Here is a 20,385-nt window from a genome sequence, read left to right as displayed (position 1 = left end):
CAAAAGACTTAACACCTTTAAACAGAAACACATCAGGTTAAAGACATTACTATTATGAGTTTAAATCACCCAAATGATTCAGAGAGAGTCTTTCCTGGCAGAGATCACCACAGACCAAGCTCACAGCAAACACAGACACACCCAAACTCTTTTCCTCAAAACTGAAACCAAAACACTGCAAAATGGCTGAGCTAAAAACCCAGCTCCACCCACACTCTGTAATATGAGTACTTCAGTAATATAGTAATATGGGCCTCTCCATTTCTTAAAGGTACACTGCTTAAACATCCATTTCTTAAAGGTACTCTCACATGACAAAAGGTATAGCTGGAGTGAAGGAGTGGTGTATTTCAGTTAATTTTCCTTGTTTAATACAAGTTATTTTGTTAAAAGTTAATTGGCAGTCCTGCAATTCTTCATCCACGTTTCCAGAAAAAACGATAAAAGTTAGGATCTGTTGGGCTGGTTCAATTCTGGGACCTGACTGTCCAGCAGTAACATCAGCTGGGATTGTAACAATATGCAAATTAATCTTTAAAATATTGTTTTTCAGCTTCCTCTTTCCAAGAATACACCAATTCCAAACTATCTCCAACTTGTTTTATGACCTGTCAGTCAATCAAATCCAAGATTCTCAACTGCAACCTGATCTGTAAGTGAATTCAGAAATCAAGAATATAGAACACACACATCCTATCCTTAAGGGAATATTCAACAATATATTATTTTAAATGCTTCAACTAGATAAATCTCCCCGACAAATATTGTGTATTTAGTTTACTGGTCAGTACTGGGCTGCTACATATTATTTTCCAATTTTGTCAGTGGATGGATGACTCTTCGTGCCGGCAATGCACAAGTGAAACATTTACTCCAATATTCCTGCCGTTATAAACAAAACATTTGATATACTATGAAGAGATGTAGTTGTGCTTGGCAAATATTATATACTCACCAGAACCTGTTTGTTTTAATGGAGTGAGAATGGAGGTTCGTGTTTGAACTGAGGGGAGCCTGGAAATACTTGAAATATGGAGGTCAATCCAAATTATACACCAAGACCTTGTTTTTTTTAAAAACTTAATTTCTACATCCAAACTGTTTAGAAGTGAGAGGTTTGGTAAATAAATTCGTCAGCCAGCATGGATGTGGAGGAAGGAGGTAAGTGGCCGGCCTCACCGTTGGCAGCAGGAGGTGGCGTGCACGGCCGGTGCTGGGGGGGGTGGGGATGGGAAAGCTCTTGGAGGAGGGCGTTGAGGAAGGAGGAGGGTGTGGAGGAAATGACGCCGCCGTGCTGTGGGGGGGGAGGGGGGGGGGGGGGTGCAGTCGGGCACGGCTGCCAGCCGGCCTCCATGGCAGGATGGTTGCGAAGACACGCTTCCAAGTGCAGGTCACGCTGATGGGCCGAGGCAAGTGGTGCCTCAATGAGGAGGGACGGGGTTAAGTGCGCGGTGGACGGAGACTGTGGGCAGGGCAAAGGTTGCATGTGTGTCTGCAGCGGTAGCAGGCAGCCGGGCCACCCATGTATCCCATGGGCCCTGGCCGTCGAGGAGTCAAAGCGCCACCGTTAAACAAGTTGTTGTTGTCTCTCCTTCCCAACGTGTAGGTCATTATGTTCGCACACCATCCAGCAATGTTTGCCGTCGTGGTGGGAGAGGCTGCCCTGCAGGTAGCCATTCTTCGCCGCCGACGAAGGGGGCTGAGAGCAGCTGCTGCAGCAGTAGCTGCAGCAGAGGGACTGGCTGCAGAGGGCCCCGTGCCAGTCGCTCATGCTGCAGGCCCTCCCGCCCGACAGGTGCATGAGGAGGCGGAGGGTGACAATGACCACCACATCGTCAGGCATGCGGAGGACGCTGAATCAGATCCTGATGGGGCGCAGGGGGAGAAGCAAGAGCAGGTGGTGGTGCCAAGGCGCCCCATGCGGCCTCGAGTGTATCGGGACCTCAGGAGCTTCCGGATGCGCCATGCAGGAGGAGACTCCGATTGAGTCTGGACACCGTGGCACATATATGCCATCTCGTGGCACACCAGGCACCACGTGGAATGGGGGAGGACATGCTATCCCGGTGGCCGTCAAGGTGACGGTTGCCCTTAATTTCTTCGCAACGGGTTCCTTCCAGGCGCCGAGTGGGGACCTCTCTGGAATCTCGCAGGCATCAGTGCATCGGGAGGTCACCGACGCCCTGTATGACATCGCAGACAGATACATTAATTTTCCAGAGGACCACGCACACCAGGCTGACCGGGCAGCGGGATTCGCCTCCGTGGCCGGGATGCCGATGGTCCAGAGGATGATTGATGGGGTGCACGTCGGCACGCATCCACCCTCGGACACAGTCCGACGCGGAGACCCGCTATAATGAGGCGCATGCGGCAACCAGGGGTGTTGTGGAGAGGTGCTTTGGCCTCCTGAAGATGAGGTTTTCGGTGCCGGGACCACTCTGGAGGGGCCCTGCAGTACCATCCCGATAGGGTCGGGCGCATTGTTGTGGTCTGCTGCGTCTTGCACAACATTACCCAGCAGAGGGGCGAGGTCCTGGAGGAGGATGAACAGGGAGAGGCCGATGGGGGCGACGCCTCTGAACATGAGGAGGATGGGCGGGGGGCATGGGGGGCACAGACATGACCTGGGGGCAGGATATGGCCGGGAGGCTGCACGACGACACCGGCTAGGAGAGCGAGCACGCGATGCGTTGATCGCCGCACGTTTCACAAATTATGGGGAGGAGCATCGCTGAGAAAGGCACTTGCACCACGGATTGCGCACAACTGCACCCCTCACTTCCTGCACCATCGCACAACCCTCCCGCCCACACCGCCACTTTCACAGCACCTTACACCTGCGGCACATCGGGAATGTTTTAACACAGTTGCTTGTGTCAGCGGGTGTGATCAGTGCCATGTTGAATGATGACAACCCGCTCTGCGATGACCTGTGAGCTCTGGATCGCTAGACAATGTCTGACTCATGGCCACAGCTACACTCTCCATCTCGGTGGTCCCTGTATGTGTCACGGACAACCCACCACATGGCCACGTGGGGCATCTGGCGTCGGTGTGCAGAGGGCGGCGGGGTGTTTGGGGGTGGGGGTGGAGATCACATGCCCAGCCTCACCGTTACACGGGATTTCGACCCCCAGCATCACTCGGTCCCCCTCACGGCCCCTCAAGCACCGGACATAGCACAGAGGCACCTAGGTTTGGTGTTACAGTGAATGTAATCATGATATTCACATACAAGTGCCCTAGCCCCTACAACTAAGCTGTGCCCTGCACCCGTGCCAACTTACTACGTGTCTAACTTCTTGGCCTTATGGGGCCCTACCACTACGTCTTGGTGTTTCCCCAGACAGTACAGCAGGAGTGGAGGCGGACTGCTGAGACTCCTGCCCTGCGCCGTTGGTCCACTTTGGCACCCGTTTCCTGGGGCGACCCGGCTTGGATGGGCCAGGCTGCTCGGCGGGTATGCTGGATAGCGTGGTGCCACCCTGCTCTGCCCTCTGCACAGCAGATGCACCAGGGACAGAATGGGGGGAGTCCGAGTGTTCTGGGACCTTCCTTGCTGAAGTAACCGGGACAGCCACCAGAACCTCCTCCTCCCTCGGGGAGCCCGGTGGCCCCTGGGCCTCACTGTGGGGCAGTGTGCCCGCGGAGACATGCGCCGTGGCACCACCGACACCTGGTGCTGCCTGTCCTGGAGGCCCGCTGTGGAAGCTACTGGGGTCTGAACGTTCCCAGCGATGGAGCTCAGGGAGTGCGCAATCCCTGCGAGCATTGCGCAACCTTCCGCTGGGATTCTGCGACGCCGCCCAGCACGTGGCAAAGGCAGCCGATGCTCTCAGCGATGGCCTGCTGAGACTGGGCCATGGCCTGCTGAGACTCGGCCAGACCCCGGAATGCGGCGGCAATGTCCAGCTGGCTCTGGGACATGGCTGCCTGTGAGAGGGCAGCCCTGTCCTGGGCCATGGATGACGTGTGCACATCAAGCCCCACGCCTTGCAGAACCTGACCAATGGTCGAAACCGTTGCACCCATTGCCTCCATCGCGGACACCACCCGTGCGGTGTCGGCCTGGGTGGCAGCCATGACCGGCACCAGTCCCTGCTCCTGGACATGGATGGATTCCTCCAACCGCGTCTGCAGTTGCTGGAAGACGGCCGTCATCCCGTTGTCCACTCCCAGGGTTTCCAAATGCATCTGGTCTTTGGTTGGGTCTAGTAAGTCCAGGAACCCGGGAACCCTCCGACCGTCCAGCCCCTCGGCTGCTCCTACCTCCACCTGCTGTACCGGTTTGGCTGTGTAGTGCGCACCAGTACGTGAGCCTGATGCCTCATCACTTATGTGCCAAACCAAGGTGAGTGTATCTGCGATGGTGGACATTGTGGGTGACAGCAGTGCCGCAAACTCGAGCTCATCATTTGTCCCCAGGTCTGGGGGCTCCTGGGTCGATCTTTGAACCGGTGCTACTAGTCCGTGGTCCACGTTGGGTGCCATGTCCGGTATGTGCGTCGACTGTCTGGCCGCCCTCTGTGCGTCACTGTCCACAGTCCTAGTCCTCTCTCCTTCACTGTACTGGCTCGCAGCCCTCTCCTCATCCGACTCATGGCCATCAGTGTTCTTAATGTCCGTCGTCTCTTTGTCCCTGTCATGTCTGTCTGTCCCCTGTGCGTCCCCCTCCAGTGCCACGGCCTCAGGGGAGAGCCGTCCTGTCAGTCTTCCTTGCCCCCTCTGCCGTGTGTCTGTGTGGGCTGATTTGCTTGCATCTGGACGGCGGGGGCTTCTCCGCGACGCCCCTGGACGATCGGCTCCTGGCCCTTCTGACGAAAATGAGGCATGTATCGTTAGACACTCGGAGTCGGGTGTGGGGGGTGGGTGGGGGCATTGTGAGTGGGTGCAGAGTCAAGGGGGGGAGTCAGGGGATGGGGGGACATTGTGAGTGGGTGCAGTGTCAGAGTGGGTTAGGGGGTAGTGGGGCATTGTGAGTGTGTGCAGTGTCGGGGGGGGTTAAGGGGTGGGGGGGATTGTGAGTGAATGCAGTGTCAGGAGGGGTTAGGGGATGGGGGGTATGTGTCATGGGGTGGGTTGAAAGGGGGGACTTGGGGGCAGTGGTAGGGGATGCAGTGTGAGGAGGGGAGGAGGTGACGGGCTGAGGGGGTGTAGCCAGGCAGGGGAGTGTAACTTGATCCTGCACCTCCGATCTGGCATGGCGCTACCTCCCGAGTGGAGGCTTCCCCAGTGACGTCCAGAGCCCTCTGCTCATGGACGGTGAGGGGGTGCGGCACAGGTGATCCCTCTCCGGTTCTTGAACTCTCACGAAGGTTGTGAGCAGTCTTGTCCTTCCGGGGGGGGGGGGGGGGGGGGGGGGGGGGGGGGGGGGGGCGGGCAGCATCAGAATTAGGCGGTCACCATCAAGACGCGCAGATGTTGTCACCATTCTGACTGGGTGGGGGGCCCTTGGCACCACGCCATGGCAGCTCTCAGGGGGGTGTGTTGCCCATGTGGGTCAGGTACAACATGGTTTCCCCAACCCCCCTGTCACGGTACGTGATGGGGGGGCGTTTGGGGGGGGGGGGAAGGGTGTGGCCCGCGGGAACCCTCGGGGTACTTACCCTGGCATCCCTCGTGAGGTCGTGGAGCTTCTTGCGGCACTATTCTCCAGAACGGGAGGTGTGCCTCACAGCTCTTACCGCGGTGCCCACTCACGCCAGCCGCGCCTCACAGTTCTAGCTGGTTGCCGGTGCCCACATCTTGGACACAAGATGGCCCTGCGCTCTTCTACGTCGTCCAGCATCGTGTCCAGATCACTGTCCCTGAACCTGGAAGCGGCACAGCGGGGCTCAGCCATCTCCATCGGTCGGGTCCTCTGTGGGCAGATCGCGCACTTGAAATGACACGGCGCAGCGTCAGCCGATCGTCGTGCGATGACGCGCTGCTCTGGCGCCACGCCCACCGCGTATCTCGCGGCCCCGCTGCTGGCCCCTTATCGGGGCCTGAATTGATCATGCCCAAGGCCATTTCGTGCTGCCGTGGACGCGACGGCTTTCACGATGGCGTGGGCACTCTGCCTCATTGTCAGAGAATCGCCCCCATTGTGTCCTTAGGCGAAATCAGATCAATGAAAAACAGGTCTTTAATGGATATCTCATCAATTGCGTTGGCTGATCGTGTTTGGTCCACAGCCGGACGCGAAAAGCATTGCTTAGAAAAATGATTTGTTCTGCCACACCTGGAACACGCCTTCCCAAATAGTAGATATTGTCGAGGCCCATGTCAATTACCACATCACTAGCATAAAATGGCGGATCCGGTCGGCCGCTTAAAATGGCCGCCCGCACTGAGACCTCGTTTTTTATTCAACTGTGTCACAGTGCTCATGGCACTGGCGTCTTCTACCAGATTGGTGCAAAATGTTTTAGGTTGACCATACTAAGCTGCTGTGCAGCTAGCTCACGTGCATGACAAATCTTGATAGGATTTTCTAATTGAAGGTCTTCTTTCCTCAGTAACCTCTCACGTACATTATTCAATATCCCAACACTATCTATCTGATCAGAGATCATTGACAACTTTAAAGTACTAAAATTGCACAACTGCACCTTCAACCGCAAGTCGGTTAAAAAAACTATCAAAAGGTTTGCCTGCTTTTTGGGTACGCGTACAAAATATTCTAATGTTTCATTTTTCTTCACAGAGCAATGCTGATCAAAGTACTTTATTACTTTATCAAAGCCGTTGCTTCCCTCTTCGCTGTCGAACGCGAAGGTATTATAATTTTCTATTGCTTGAGGACCTGCTACCGTGAGTAGCAATGTGCTCTCATCAGGCTGTGCCTGCAGGCCAAGGGCTGCAACATAGTGTCTGAATTGTTTCTTAAAAACACGCTAATTCTCATCTACATTACCGGTGACTTGGCGATGCCTTCAAACCTTCCATCTCTATCTTTACAATCTTTCTGTGTGTTGAATTCCAGTTGCTGCCAGGTAGGCGGAAGAATTTTATTCTTCTTTCTTCAGCTTGTTTCGTCCCGTCTTCTCCGTTGTTATCTTTAATTGTTCTACACTCTTGGTACCATGTTATGTTCTGTGTTATGGCCGTGGTAAAGATCAACACAGAACATATAATTCTTTGACTAGTATGATCATTTATTAACAAGGAAAGATAACACATGGAAAGATAACAGACTACTATATAAACGGTAACAAAATAAATGACTTCAGTGAATTCTCCCAGAAGCTACTTTTAGTGTGACTATCTCTTGTACTACTTACTACCAACTGTCGGATATCTCTAATCACATGGTAGGTCTCTTTCGCCACCAGCTGGTTGGAGGTCACATCGATAGCTATATACATTGATAGACAACTATATACAAAACTGTGCATAGGCATATTGCACAGGAGTGGGTGAAGTAGCTAATGTGGACGGTGATATGGATGAATTATGTTATAGTTGGCTACTTCACCTATTGCTTTCAAATTTTGTAAAGTTCTCTAAGGAGCAATAGCAGTGTCAATTGCTCTAAAGAAAATACAGTGTTTTTTCCCATGCTTGTCTATCTGCCACCTAATTTTTCAAATTTTTGGATGATCTTATGAGTCTGCCATCAGGTCTTCAAACCCCTCCCCTTCAACTTGTTTTGCCAAGTCACAATCCTGGCCACTTCAGCATCTACATAAGGGAATCCTGTGAAACCATTCACAACCTCAGGACAAACTTTTTTCCAGCTGGCATTTATGGTTGAAGCTCTCACTTCATCCCATGAGTGCTTAATTCTGCCTACTGCTGTGAGGATGTTGAATTCCTTCTTGTAAACACGGACTGTGGTTGAAGTGTCTGCTTCCATAAGATGAAGTATGTACTTCAGGCGTAATAAGCCTCAAATGAGGCAATAACCCCTGGTCTATTGTCTGGATAAGTGACGTTGTATTTGGGGGTATAAACAAAATGCCTGTTCTGTGAGGGTCACGAAGAATCCAGCATGAGTTTGTGGAGTTAAACAGAAAGTAACTTTATTTACAACAGTATGTACACAGCAGTAGTTCACCACTACTTTCTTCTCTCGCCGATACCACACTGGCCAGCTCTATTTATACAGCTGCAACTACTAATGATTGTCCCACCCCCTTCATTGGGGGAGCTCATACTCCCTAAAAACAACATCATGGGATAACCAATTGTCCCCCAGCCAATAAGATTCAGGCAGGTTAAAACAGTCAATATCTGGATGGCTCTCTGCTCGAGAGTGTGGATGCTCAGGATTAGTAGGACCTTGAAAGACTGGTTCTTTTTCCCTCATAAGGCCTGATCCCTGGAAGAAAGCAATTGACAAACTAGATTTCAAATACTGTTACTCTTACCCAGGCATCACGGTTAGTCTTCCAAAAGACTGGCCAATGAGGGGACTTCTGGTGGTAACATGTCTGAGACGATCGCACGTTGGGTAGCTCCCACCAGAGTCCTCGGTTATCGGCCCTTTTCACCTGATTTTCAGAGGAAATTTGACAGCAAACTCATCCCAATTGAGCACTGGTTATCAAAAGGATGTCCAAGAACCAAAGGAAGAATATTGGGACAAAAGGTGTGGAAGCTAGCCCACCGGCAGTTGAGCACAGTGCAGAATACATTGGGAGGGAAGATGGCGATGGCATTCTCACTGGGTTGGGCTGATCCTATTACGGTAGATATGCTGGCGGAGGTGATAGTGGCGGAATTCAAGCTGCAGTTCAGCAAACACTTTGGCATGGGAGGGAGATGCTGGACACTCTCGAGCACATCGTGGAGGACTCGCTAGCCCCGATAAAGGAGGCTTTTCGAAAGACGTCAGAGACGATGGTGGGAGAATGGGGAGGCATTGAAGGCAGTGGAGGAAGCACGATCAAGGCACAGCGACCAGCTCGCCTTGCTGGAAGCAGAGCTGCTGAAGGTGGCGGACAGGAATAAGGTAATAGCAAATTACTCCAGATTCTGGAATCTGAAACAAAAACAGAAAATACTGGACAATCTCAGCAGGTCTGACAGCATCTGTGGAGAGAAAAGGGAGCTAACCTTTTGTGTCTGGATGACTTTGTTGAAACTGGACAGGAAGAAGGACCTGAGTGCAAAGGTCGAGGACCTGGAAAATACGCCACGGCGGCAGAACCCAAGAATTGTGGGGCTGCCTGAGGGGGTGGAGGGCCTGAGGCCGACGCAGTACTTTACGATGATGTTTGCGAAGCTGGTGGGGGAGAAGGACAACGTCACCGCTTGAGTTGGCTATGGCCCACATCGCTGCAGCCGAAACCACAGGCATATGAGCTGCCAAGAGCTTTGATTTTTTTTTTGATTTGATTTATTGTCACATCTACCGAAGTACAGTGAAGGCATTTTTTCTGCAGCTGAGGAAACCTACACAGTATGTACATAGTAGACAAAAGAATAATCAACAGAGAACATGGACAAATGGTACATCGACGAACAGTGATCGGTTACAGTGCAGAACAAGGGGCCAAACAAGGCAAATACATGAGCAAGAGCAGCATAGGGTGTCATGAATAGTGTTCTTACAGGGAGCAGATCAGTCCAAGGGGGAGTCGTTGAAGAGTTTTGCAGCTGTGGGGAAGAAGCTGTTCCTATGTCTGGATGTGCGAGTCTTCAGACTTCTGTACCTTCTGCCTGGTGGAAGGATCTGGAAGAAGGCAATGCCTGGGTGGGAAGGGTCTCTGATAATGCTGTCTATCTTCCTGAGGCAGCGGGAGATGTATACACAATCAATGTGGGGGCGACAAGCTTGTGTGATGTGTTGGGCTGAGTTCACTACACTCTGCAATTTCTTGCGATCTTGGACCGAGCAGTTGCCATACTAGGCTGTAATGCAACCGGACAGGATGCTCTCTATCGCACATCTGAAGAAGTTTGTGAAAGTCGATGCAGTCATGCCAAATTTCTTCAGCTTCTGTAGAAAGTAGAGACGTTGTTGAACTTTCTTGACTGTTGTATCAACATGAGTGGACGAGGACAGACTGTTGGTGATGGTGACCCCCAGGAACTTAAAGCTATCGACCATCTCCACTTCGGGGCAATTGATGCAGATGGGAGTGTGTGTCGTGCTACCCTTCCTGAAGTCGATGTTCAGTTCGTTGACCTTTCCAACATTTAGAGAGAGGTTTTTTCGGTACACCATGCAACCAAGTGATTTATCTCCCTCCTGTAGTCTGATTTGTCATTGTTTGAGTTGTGTCTGTTTCCACAACTAACAGATGAAGGAGAAGGTTCTGAGATGGGCCAAGCAGAATCGAGAGGTGACGTGGGAAGGCAGTGGTATTCAAATATGCCAAGACGTTACAGTGGAGCTGGCGAGAAGGCATGCGGGCTTTAACAGGGCAAAGGCAGCACTTTATAAGAGCGGACTGCGTTTTGGAATGGTCTACCTGGCAATGATGAGGGTCACACATAACTCCAGGGCTCACTTCTTTGAGTAGGCGGAGGTATTCCTGAAGGCTGAAGGCTTTGGACTGAGCTGCGAATGGTGGAAGAGGGACATTGCTGTTGTTGTTGGGATGGGTGTGTTTGGGAGTATTGTTGTATTGGGTTGTGTGTTTTCTTGTTTTTCTTCTGGTGCTTCTTATTCTCTCAGTTCAAAGTTATGGTCAATTAAAATTCTGTTTGGAGTCTGTTCTTTTTGTTTTGGTTGCTTCTCTTCTTGAGGGTCCATGGACTTGTGAGGGCATATGGAAGCGGAGAGGGGATTAGCAGTTGCTGGGGTGGATGGGTTGGGTGTGGGGGTTTGTTTGTTGATCAGCTGGGGGACTCAGGCAGGGGGGCTACCTTGCTAGCAAACTGCAATTCACAGTGATTGCTGCACTGATGGACTTGCTGAAGAAACGTCGAAAATTTCAGTGGACAGCGGACTGATTTGATGGCCTGAAAGCTGTGATAACTAATGCTTCTGTGTTGGAGAATTACAAGGGACTCTATGATCAGATTGAACTAAAGTATCTGACTTTAAAGAGAAATGCCGAGGCGTAGAGAAATGGACGGATCGTGCAGAGACCTTCTTGTTCAAGGAGACTGTCAATCGAGAAGGATTGCAGTTGGAGGAAGAAAAACAAAAAAAAGGACTATATTATTGTACCTGTTTGCATGTGTTGTTTTTTTAAACAAAATAGTATTTTTACTGTGTGCATTTCTTAAAGTATGGTGAAAAGGTGAAAAATAAAACCATCTTGAAGTTGATGGTTTATTTATTTTTTCTTGGGGGGAGGTGTCATGTGAGAGTACCTTTAAGAAATGGGTGTTTATAAATGGATGTGTATATACATATCTGTAGTGAGAGTACCTTTAAGAATTGGGCGTTTATTAGTGCAGTGATGTCAGAGAGGGGGTGGAGCTGGGCTGTCCGTCAGATTTTTACTTTTGTTTTAGGCTGTTTGCTGCTGGGTGTGTTTTAGTTTTGTTTACAGTGTTAGAACAAAGAACAAAGAGCGAAGAAAATTACAGCACAGGAACAGGCCCTTTGGCCCTCCCAGCCTGTGCCGATCCGCTGGAGCTGAAGCCAGACAGAGCAGATGTACTTTTGATCTCTCTGCCATGAAAAGACTATCTCTTGATCATTTGGTGAATTCAGAATGATAAATGTTCTCAGTAGTGAATGTAAACCTAATGTGCTTCTGTTAAAAGGTGTTTCTTAAGTCTTCTGGATGTTAAAAGGACAGCTTATGGATTACTTAGTGTTGTATTCTTTGGTGGGTTGTATTTGAATTAATGGTTGCTAAGATATTCACTGTTTGTTTTAAAAAGGCTAAAAGGTTAACTTGAGTTCATAGAATAAACATTGTTTTGTTTTAAAAATACTTTTCCATTTCAGCTGTACCACACCTGTCGAATAGGCCTTGTGCTCCCCATACCACAATCTATTAAAAGGTGTGGGTCAGGTGAACTCCATGATACACTTTGGGGTTCTCTAAACCCTGGCCCATAACACTAGTGAACGGGAATGAGGTGGGGGAGGGACTGCAGCCTGCTGAACCTGTTTAGGCTGGTTTTGACATGCCTAGGAGGTGCCACAAATCCGTTCCCGTGTGTGCGTGGGTTTCCTCTGGGTGCTCCGGTTTCCTCCCACAGTCCAAAGATGTGCAGGTTAGGTGGATTGGCCATGATAAATTGCCCTTAGGGTCCAAATTGCCCTTAGTGTTAGGTGGGGTTACTGGGTTACGGGGTTATGGGGATAGGGTGGAGGTATGGGCTTGGGTAGGGTGCTCTTTCCAAGAGCCGGTGTGCACCAAAACACAGCTTCCCCCATCTCAAGTCACACCATAAAGTCTTTCTAACATTATTTTCTTGGATAAGAGACTTGTGTGATGAATGTAGGAAATTGAGATATATTGGGCGGGATTCTCTGATCCTGAGGCTAAGCATTGACGCCATCGCGTTTCTCGACGGCGTCAACACGGCCTCAGGATCAGCAATTCTTGCACCTACATGTGGCCAGCACGGCACTGGAGCGGCCCATATCACTCCAGCTGATGATCCCGGCGTCAACTGGGTGCCATGGGGTCCATGCATGCGCAGTGGCACCGACGCCAACTTACGCATGCGCAGTGCCACCGGCACCAACGCGCGCATGCGCAGTGGCTCCCTTCTCCGCGCCGGCCCCGATGCAACATGGCATAGGGCTACTGGGGCCAACGTGGAAGAAAGGAGGCCCCCAGCCCGAGAGGCCAGCCCGCCGATTGGTGGGCCTCGATCGGGGGCCAGGCCACAACGGAGGCCCCCCCTGGGGTCAATCACCCCCTCCCTGCGCATCCCCCCCTCCCCCCCCCAGGCCACCCCCCGGACCCTTCCACGCCGAGGTCCCGCCTGCTGAGAGCAAATTAGAATGGCGCCAGCTGGACTCGGGTTTTTCGTAGCGGCCACTCGGCCCATTCCAGGCCGAGAATCGGCAGAGGGGCTGCGTAGAGCAACACCTGTCTGTCTCAACTCCCTGTAGAGACTGCCTATCCTGTTGAAAGGCAAATTCTGCTTCTGGTCTGTTCCCCAATAAAATCTTGAACTGAACTGCAGTGGCTGGCGTCGAGGCGGCGTCGCGCGATTCGTGCTGTCACGGCGATTCTCCAGCCCAGGCTGAGAGAATCCCACCCATTGTATTATATGCAATTGGTGCAGTAAGGGTTAAAGGCTTGCGGTAATGTGTGTTACTGCTCCAGTAATGTTTTTAAAGAATCTTGGTTTCAAAGGAGCCAAAGGTGCAATTAAAGCATCATAAAAGCTTGGGCTAATGGATGGATTAAGAGGGCTCCCTGTGGAGTTAATTAGATACACTGTGTTTCAGCTTGATACGATGTTTTAATTAATGGGAGGAGCTAAGGTACCTGGCATTTGTGTGAAAAGTTATTTAGTTGAGTTTTAGATTGGATGTGAGCAGAAGTCAAGCATCTGTTCTCACTGCAGTTCAGTTAAAGATTTTATTGGGGAACAGACCAGAAGCAGAATTTGCCTGTCAACAGGATAGGCAGTCTCTACAGGGAGTTTGAAGTTGGTTCTGGAGATGGAAAACTAACTTATGAAGACAGTTTCTGAAGACCTCAGCTAGAAATCCTACATTGGTCTGACAAGATTCAGGTCGATCCCTTACAACAGTCTCAAAGTAGAGTATCCAGATATCTTTGTACATTAGGTATTCCTGAGTGCTAACTGTATTTGAAAGTGGATTGAGAGCTGAGATGACTGTTGTTTGAGTAGAAATAAGTCAAGGGGTATTGTGTCACTGTATTGGTTAGCATTGTTTAAGGGGTAATTGTAAGCTATTTTCTTGTGAGATGTTAAAGAGGATTTAATACTGTGTTAGTAATAACATTGTGTTACCTTTGTGTTAGTAATAACCTTTCATCACCATCTTTCAAAATTAAAATAAAATATTGGGGTTTCTGTCCAGTATCCTAGTCACTGTTGGGGTCTGGTCCTGGATCGTAATACCTGGTCTGTACCATTGTAGGATCCAGTCCAAACCTTACAAACTCCAACACAACAAAAATGCAAAAAAAACCCACAACCACAATAGTTCTAAAGGGACAGTCTAAGAGCAGTTTATACGATCGAAGGCCATACGATCATTACCGATTAAAGAAAGGATATCATACAACCATTATTACTATCATAAAGGTACGGATAAGAAAAGAAAAAGGCGGAAAGTTAACACACGGCACGGATATCATAAGTGAAGGTCCCTCCCAATAAGCTTGATATATGCAATGTGAGATCAGGCAAAAGGCATTATAACAAGGAGAAAGTCCAAATATTTCAACGAGCTGCAGACTGAGTCCAAATCCTTGCTTTCTATGGATTTTACGAAGACCAAGGCATCAACTGGATTATCGAAAGACTAAACAGAGTTTTCGGATATCAGAAGATCGCAGGATAAAACAGGACGTAATTCACTCCAGCTGCTATGAGCTGCTTTCTGACTTCTTCAACACCTCCACAGTTCTGCTGTGTCGCCACCGAGAATTCCTGGAAAAATTAGATCCACCACCTCATGGAGCCAGGTCTCGCCACGCCTTGCACCTAGAACTAAAAATAATTTTTATTGAAAGAGTTTTTCCATACAGACATTTACCCCTACTAATTTTAAATTATTTACAACACAATCCCTCTAGGCAAATGTCCCTCCCTCGCCCGCCCTCTCGCGCGCACCAGTCCTCCCCCCCCCCCCCCCCCCAGGCAACCTTAACAACCAAGGCAGCCTACAGTTTCAGACATGAGCAGCGAGCAGGCTTGCCCGCGTTACAGTCGTGCGTGTCCCCCCACGACCCTTGCTGCCCCCCCCCCTCCCCTCCCCCCCCCCCCCCCCCCCCCCCCGGGTTGCTGCTGCCACGACCCCGAACGTCTATCTCTGATCTAAAAAGTCAAGGAAAGGTTGCCACCCGCCTGGCGAATCCCTGTACCGACCCTCTCAGGGCAAATTTGATCCTTTCTAGCTGAATATAGCTAGCCATATCGTTAATCCAAGTTTCAACGCTTGGAGGCCTCGCGTCCTTCCATTGAATTAATATCCTTCGTCGAGCCACTAGGGACGCAAAGGCCGGTATTCCGGCCTCCCTAGCCTCCTGTACCCCCGGTTCTACCCCGACCCCAAAGATCGCAAGCCCCCATCCTGGTTTGACCCTGGACCCCACCACCTTCGACACCGTCCTTGCCACCCCCTTCCAGAACCCTTCCAGCACCGGACATGCCCAGAACATATGCACATGGTTCGCTGGGCTTCCCAGACATCTGACACACCTGTCCTCACCCCCAAAGAACCGGCTCATCCTTGTCCCCGTCATGTGAGCTCTATGCAGCACCTTAAATTGAATGAGGCTCAGTCTCGCACACGAGGAGGAAGAGTTGACCTTCTCCAGTGCATCCGCCCACGTCCCGTCTTCTATCTGCTCTCCCAGCTCCCCTTCCCACTTGGCTTTCAGCTCCTCCCCCGATGCTGCTTCCGCCTCCTGCATTATCTTGTAGATGTCTGATATCTTCCCCCCTCCGACCCAGACCCCCGAGAGCACCCTATCACTCGCCCCCTTACTGGGGAGCAGGGGAAACCCCTCCACCTGCCGCCTAGCAAATGCCTTCACTTGTAAATATCTGAACATGTTTCCCGGGGGGAGCTCAAACTTCTCCTCCAGCCCTCCCAGGCTCGCAAACCTCCCCTCTATAAACAGGTCCTTCAGCTGCCGTATGCCCACCCTGTACCAGCTCTGAAATCCCCCGTCGATGTTCCCTGGGATGAATCTATGGTTCCCTCTTTTTGGCGCCGCCAACAGACCTCCCATTTCACCCCTATGTCGCCTCCACTGCCCCCATATCTTGAGGGTGGCCGCCACCACCGGGCTCGTGGTGTACCTCGTGGGGGGGAGCGGCCATGGTGCCGTTACTAGGGCCCCCAGGCTTGTGTTGCCACAGGACGCCCTCTCCATTCGTTTCCAAGCTGCCCCCTCCCCTTCCATCATCCACTTGCGCACCATTGACACATTTGCCGCCCAGTAGTACCCCGAGAGATTGGGCAGTGCCAGCCCTCCACTGTCCCTACTCCGCTCCAAAAAGACCCTCCTCACCCTTGGGGTGCCATGCGCCCACACGTAGCTCATGATGCTACTCGTCACCTTTTTGAAGAAGGCCCTAGGGAGGAAGATGGGCAAGCACTGAAATAAAAACAAGAACCTTGGGAGGACCGTCATTTTGATTGACTGCACCCTCCCCGCCAGCGACAACGGTACCATGTCCCACCTCTTAAACTCCTCCTCCATCTGTTCCACCAGCCTGGAAAAGTTCAACTTGTGGAGGGTCCCCCAGTTCCTTGCCACCTGCACCCCTAAGTACCTAAAGCTCTTTCCTGCTCGCTTGAAGGGGAGTCTCCCAATACCCTCTCCCTGGTCCCCCGGGTGTATCACAAAAACCTCGCTTTTGCCCAAATTTAATTTGTACCCCGAAAAGTCCCCAAACTCTGCTAATAGTTCCATTATCTCCGGCATTCCCCCTTCTGGGTCTGCCACGTACAGCAGTAGATCATCCGCATACAGCGATACTCGATGTTCCTCCCCTCCCCTAGTCAGTCCTCTCCACCCCCCTGAACCCCTCAGTGCAATCGCCAACGGTTCAATCGCCAGTGCGAAAAGTAGGGGGGGATAGGGGACATCCCTGCCTGGTCCCTCGGTGGAGCCCGAAATACTCCGACCTCCTCCCGTTTGTCACTACACTCGCCGTCGGGGCCGAGTAGAGCAACTTCACCCACTTAATAAACCCTTCCCCAAACCCAAACCGTTTCAACGTCTCCCACAGGTACTCCCACTCCACCCTATCGAATGCCTTCTCCGCGTCCAGCGCTACCACTATCTCAGCCTCCCCCTCCACTGCCGGCATCATAATTACATTCAGCAATTTCCGCACGTTCGTGTTGAGCTGCCGCCCCTTCACGAACCCCGTCTGGTCCTCATGGATTACCCCTGGCACACAATCCTCTATTCTAGCTGCCAGGATCTTTGCCAGCAACTTGGCATCCACGTTCAGAAGCGAGATAGGCCTGTAGGACCCGCACTGCACGGGGTCTTTATCCCGCTTCAATATCAGGGAGATCAGAGCCTGCGACATTGTCGGGGGCAGAACCCCCCCCTCTCGCGCCTCATTAAAGGCTCGTACCAGTACCGGTCCCACCAAGTCCACATTTTTCTTATAGAATTCCACCGGGAACCCATCTGGCCCCGGCGCCTTCCCCGCTTGCATCTGACCTATTCCCTTGACTAGCTCCTCTAGCCCTATTGGCGCCCCCAGCCCTTCTACCAGCCCCTCCTGGACCCTTGGGAACCTCAATTTGTTTAGGAAGTCCTCCATTCCCCCTCTCCTTGTCGGCGGCTCAGACCGATACAACTCCTTGTAAAAATCCCTGAAGACCCCGTTCACTTCTTGCCCCTTCTGCACTACCTTCCCGCCCCTCTCCTTCACTCCCCCAATCTCCCTAGCCGCATCTCGTTTGCGAAGCTGGTGTGCCAGCATCCTGCTCGCCTTTTCCCCATACTCATAGACCGCGCCCTGTGCCCTTCTCCACTGCGTCTCTGCCTTCCTGGTGGTCAGCAGGTCGAACTTGACCTGCAGGCTGCGCCGTTCTTCCAGCAGCCCCTCCTCTGGTGCCTCCGCATATCTCCTATCCACTTCCAATAGCTCCCCCACCAGCCTCTCCCTCTCCTGCCTCTCCTTTCTTTCTCTATGCGCCCTTATGGAGATCAGCTCTCCCCTGATCACTGCCTTCAGGGCCTCCCAGACCATCCCCACCTGCACCTCACCCGTGTCATTCAAGTCCAGATAGCTCTCAATGCTCTTCCGGACCCTTTTACACACCTCGTCGTCCGCTAACAGCCCCACATCCAGCCGCCACAGCGGGCGCTGGTCCCGCGCCTCCCCCATTTCCACATCCACCCAATGCGGTGCATGATCAGAGATCGCAATGGCCGAGTACTCAGCTTCCCGTACCCTTGGGATCAGCCCCCTGCTCAACACGAAGAAATCGATTCTGGAGTACACTCTATGGACGTGGGAGAAAAAGGAATACTCCCTCGCCCTCGGCCTACCAAACCTCCATGGGTCTACTCCTCCCATCTGCTCCATGTACCCCCTCAGCACTTCTGCCGCTGCCGGCCTCCTATTGGTCCTTGCGCTCGATCTGTCTAGCCCGGGGTCCAGCACTGTGTTAAAGTCCCCCCCCATGATCAAGCCCCCTGCCTCCAGTCCCGGAATGAGGCCCAATAGGCGCCTCATAAAACCCGCGTCATCCCAGTTCGGGGCATATACGTTGACCATCACCACTTTCTCCCCCTGCAGCTTACCCTTCACCATCACATACCTACCCTCCTTATCCGCCACCACCTCCTCCGCCACGAACGACACCCTCTTTCCCACCAGAATCGCCACCCCCCCCGGTTCTTTGCGTCCAATCCAGAGTGGAACACCTGTCCCACCCACCCCCTTCTCAGGCGAACCTGGTCCACTACCTTCAAATGGGTCTCCTGTAACATTGCTACATCAGCCTTCAGTCCCTTCAGGTGTGAGAATACCCTTGATCTCTTGACCGGCCCATTCAACCCCCTCACGTTCCAAGTGATCAGCCGGGTCGCGGGACGACCCGCCCCCCTCCCCTGCCGATTAGCCATGTCCTGTTCCCTGCTCGCCCCGGGTCGACCCTCCCCTTCTGACCCGCTCCCCATGGCGATGTCCCCCTCCCCCCACCTCTCCAGTCCTCCACTTCCCGTTTCTGGTCTTTTCAGCAGCAACCCGGTGTCCCTCCCTAACCCCCCTCCCCCCCCCCCAGGCTAGGACCCCTCCTAGCCGCGATGTACCCTCCATCGTACTCCCGTAAGTCAGCTGGTTCACGCTGACCCGGCTGCTCCTGCCCCACTCCGACTCCCCCCGGCTCGGGGGGGGGGCTCCCCCCCCCTTGCCACTCCTCCCTGGCCCCGCTCCAGCGCGGGAAAGGTCGCCATTGCTAGCCACGCCCCGCACTCCTCCCCTCCCCCCTCCTCTGCCCCGCGCGCGGGAAAACAGAGGAAAGCCCGCGCTTTCGCCCTGCCACACCCCACCCCGCCATCTTCAGTTCCACCCCCGTCCCCGTCCATGCCTGTAAAAGAACCCCCCCTAGGAGCCCATATCCCCGATCTGCTCTCCCCCCCCGTCCCACCTCCCCAACTTAACATTATAAATAACAGATAAATAACAAATAACAATGTACTTAACAGTCGCCCTCTACCAAACAGCATAAATAACCATAAATAACCATGAATAACCACAATAACAATAACTAAGGGAAGTTGGCAAAGGGGGAAAAAACATCAGAAGAAAAACCACAGCAAGAGTTCAAAATCCAAACAAAGAATTCAGCTGAAAGTACCCGAGCGGCTACGGCCGCCAAGTATCCCCTGGGTCTAATTCGAGTCCAGTTTCTCTTCCTGTACAAAGGCCCACGCCTCCTCTGGGGACTCAAAATAGTGGTGTTGGTTCCTGTAGGTGACCCACAAGCGCGCTGGCTGCAGCATTCCGAACCTGATCCGTTTTGCATGTAGCACCGCCTTCGTCCGGTTGTACCGGGCCCGCCGCTTTGCCACCTCCGCACTCCAGTCCTGGTAGACCCTCACCGTCGAATTCTCCCACTTGCTGCTCCTTTCCCTCTTGGCCCACTCCAGCACTCTCTCACGGTCGCTGAGTCGCTGGAACCGCACCAGCACCGCCCTCGGGGGCTCATTTGCTCTTGGCCTCCTCGCCATGACCCTGTAGGCCTCTTCCAGCTCCAGGGGCGAAGGGACGGCCCCTGCCCCCATCAGGGAGCTCAGCATTTCTGCTACATATCCCGGGAGGTCTGACCCCTCCAGGCCTTCTGCCAGGCCCAAGATCCTCAGGTTCTTCCGCCTCATTCGGGTATCCAGCTCCTCAAAACGGCTCTGCCATTTCAGGTGGAGTGCCTCGTGCACCTCTACCTTTCCCACGAGGACCGTGGCCTCCTCCTCCCTCACAGTCATCTCCTGTTGCAGCTCCCGAATCGACGCCTCTTGGGTCGCCTGGGCTCCCATCAGCCTGGTGGTCGTCGCATTCATTGACTCCAAGAGCTCCATTTTCAGCTCCGTAAAGAAGCGCAGGAGAGCGGCCTCCTGCTCCTCCGCCCATTTCCTCCATTCCTCGGGTGCTCCACCGGCCGCCATTTTGGTCTTCTTCCCCCGCTTTTTTTTGGGAGCTGCTGTTGCTTTCTTTACCACCCCACTCCGGGTACCGACCATAAAGTTGGTCTGGTTCTCTTCAGGGAGCCTTCCCCCACCGGGATTTGTCCTTACAGCGCCGTTGGGGCCCTCCAATCGGCCCGAAAACACCTTTGTAGCAGGAGCAGCCAAA

General features: G+C 52.5%; 1 protein-coding gene across 4 annotated transcripts in view; it reads left to right on the top strand.

The window, feature by feature from the left end:
- The window catches only part of LOC119972615, a 296,819-nt gene that overhangs the window by 49,640 nt on the left and 226,794 nt on the right, over positions 1-20,385 (top strand). For all 4 annotated transcript variants that reach the window (XM_038809605.1, XM_038809608.1, XM_038809606.1 and 1 more), the window contains exon 2: positions 554-652. In XM_038809605.1, the coding sequence (XP_038665533.1) occupies positions 554-652 (99 nt within the window). The remainder of the gene's footprint in view (positions 1-553; positions 653-20,385) is intronic.

The sequence above is a fragment of the Scyliorhinus canicula genome, chromosome 10 (genome assembly GCF_902713615.1).
Source record: "Scyliorhinus canicula chromosome 10, sScyCan1.1, whole genome shotgun sequence".
Lineage (NCBI taxonomy): Eukaryota > Metazoa > Chordata > Chondrichthyes > Carcharhiniformes > Scyliorhinidae > Scyliorhinus > Scyliorhinus canicula.
This window is presented reverse-complemented; position numbering and strand designations above follow the sequence as displayed.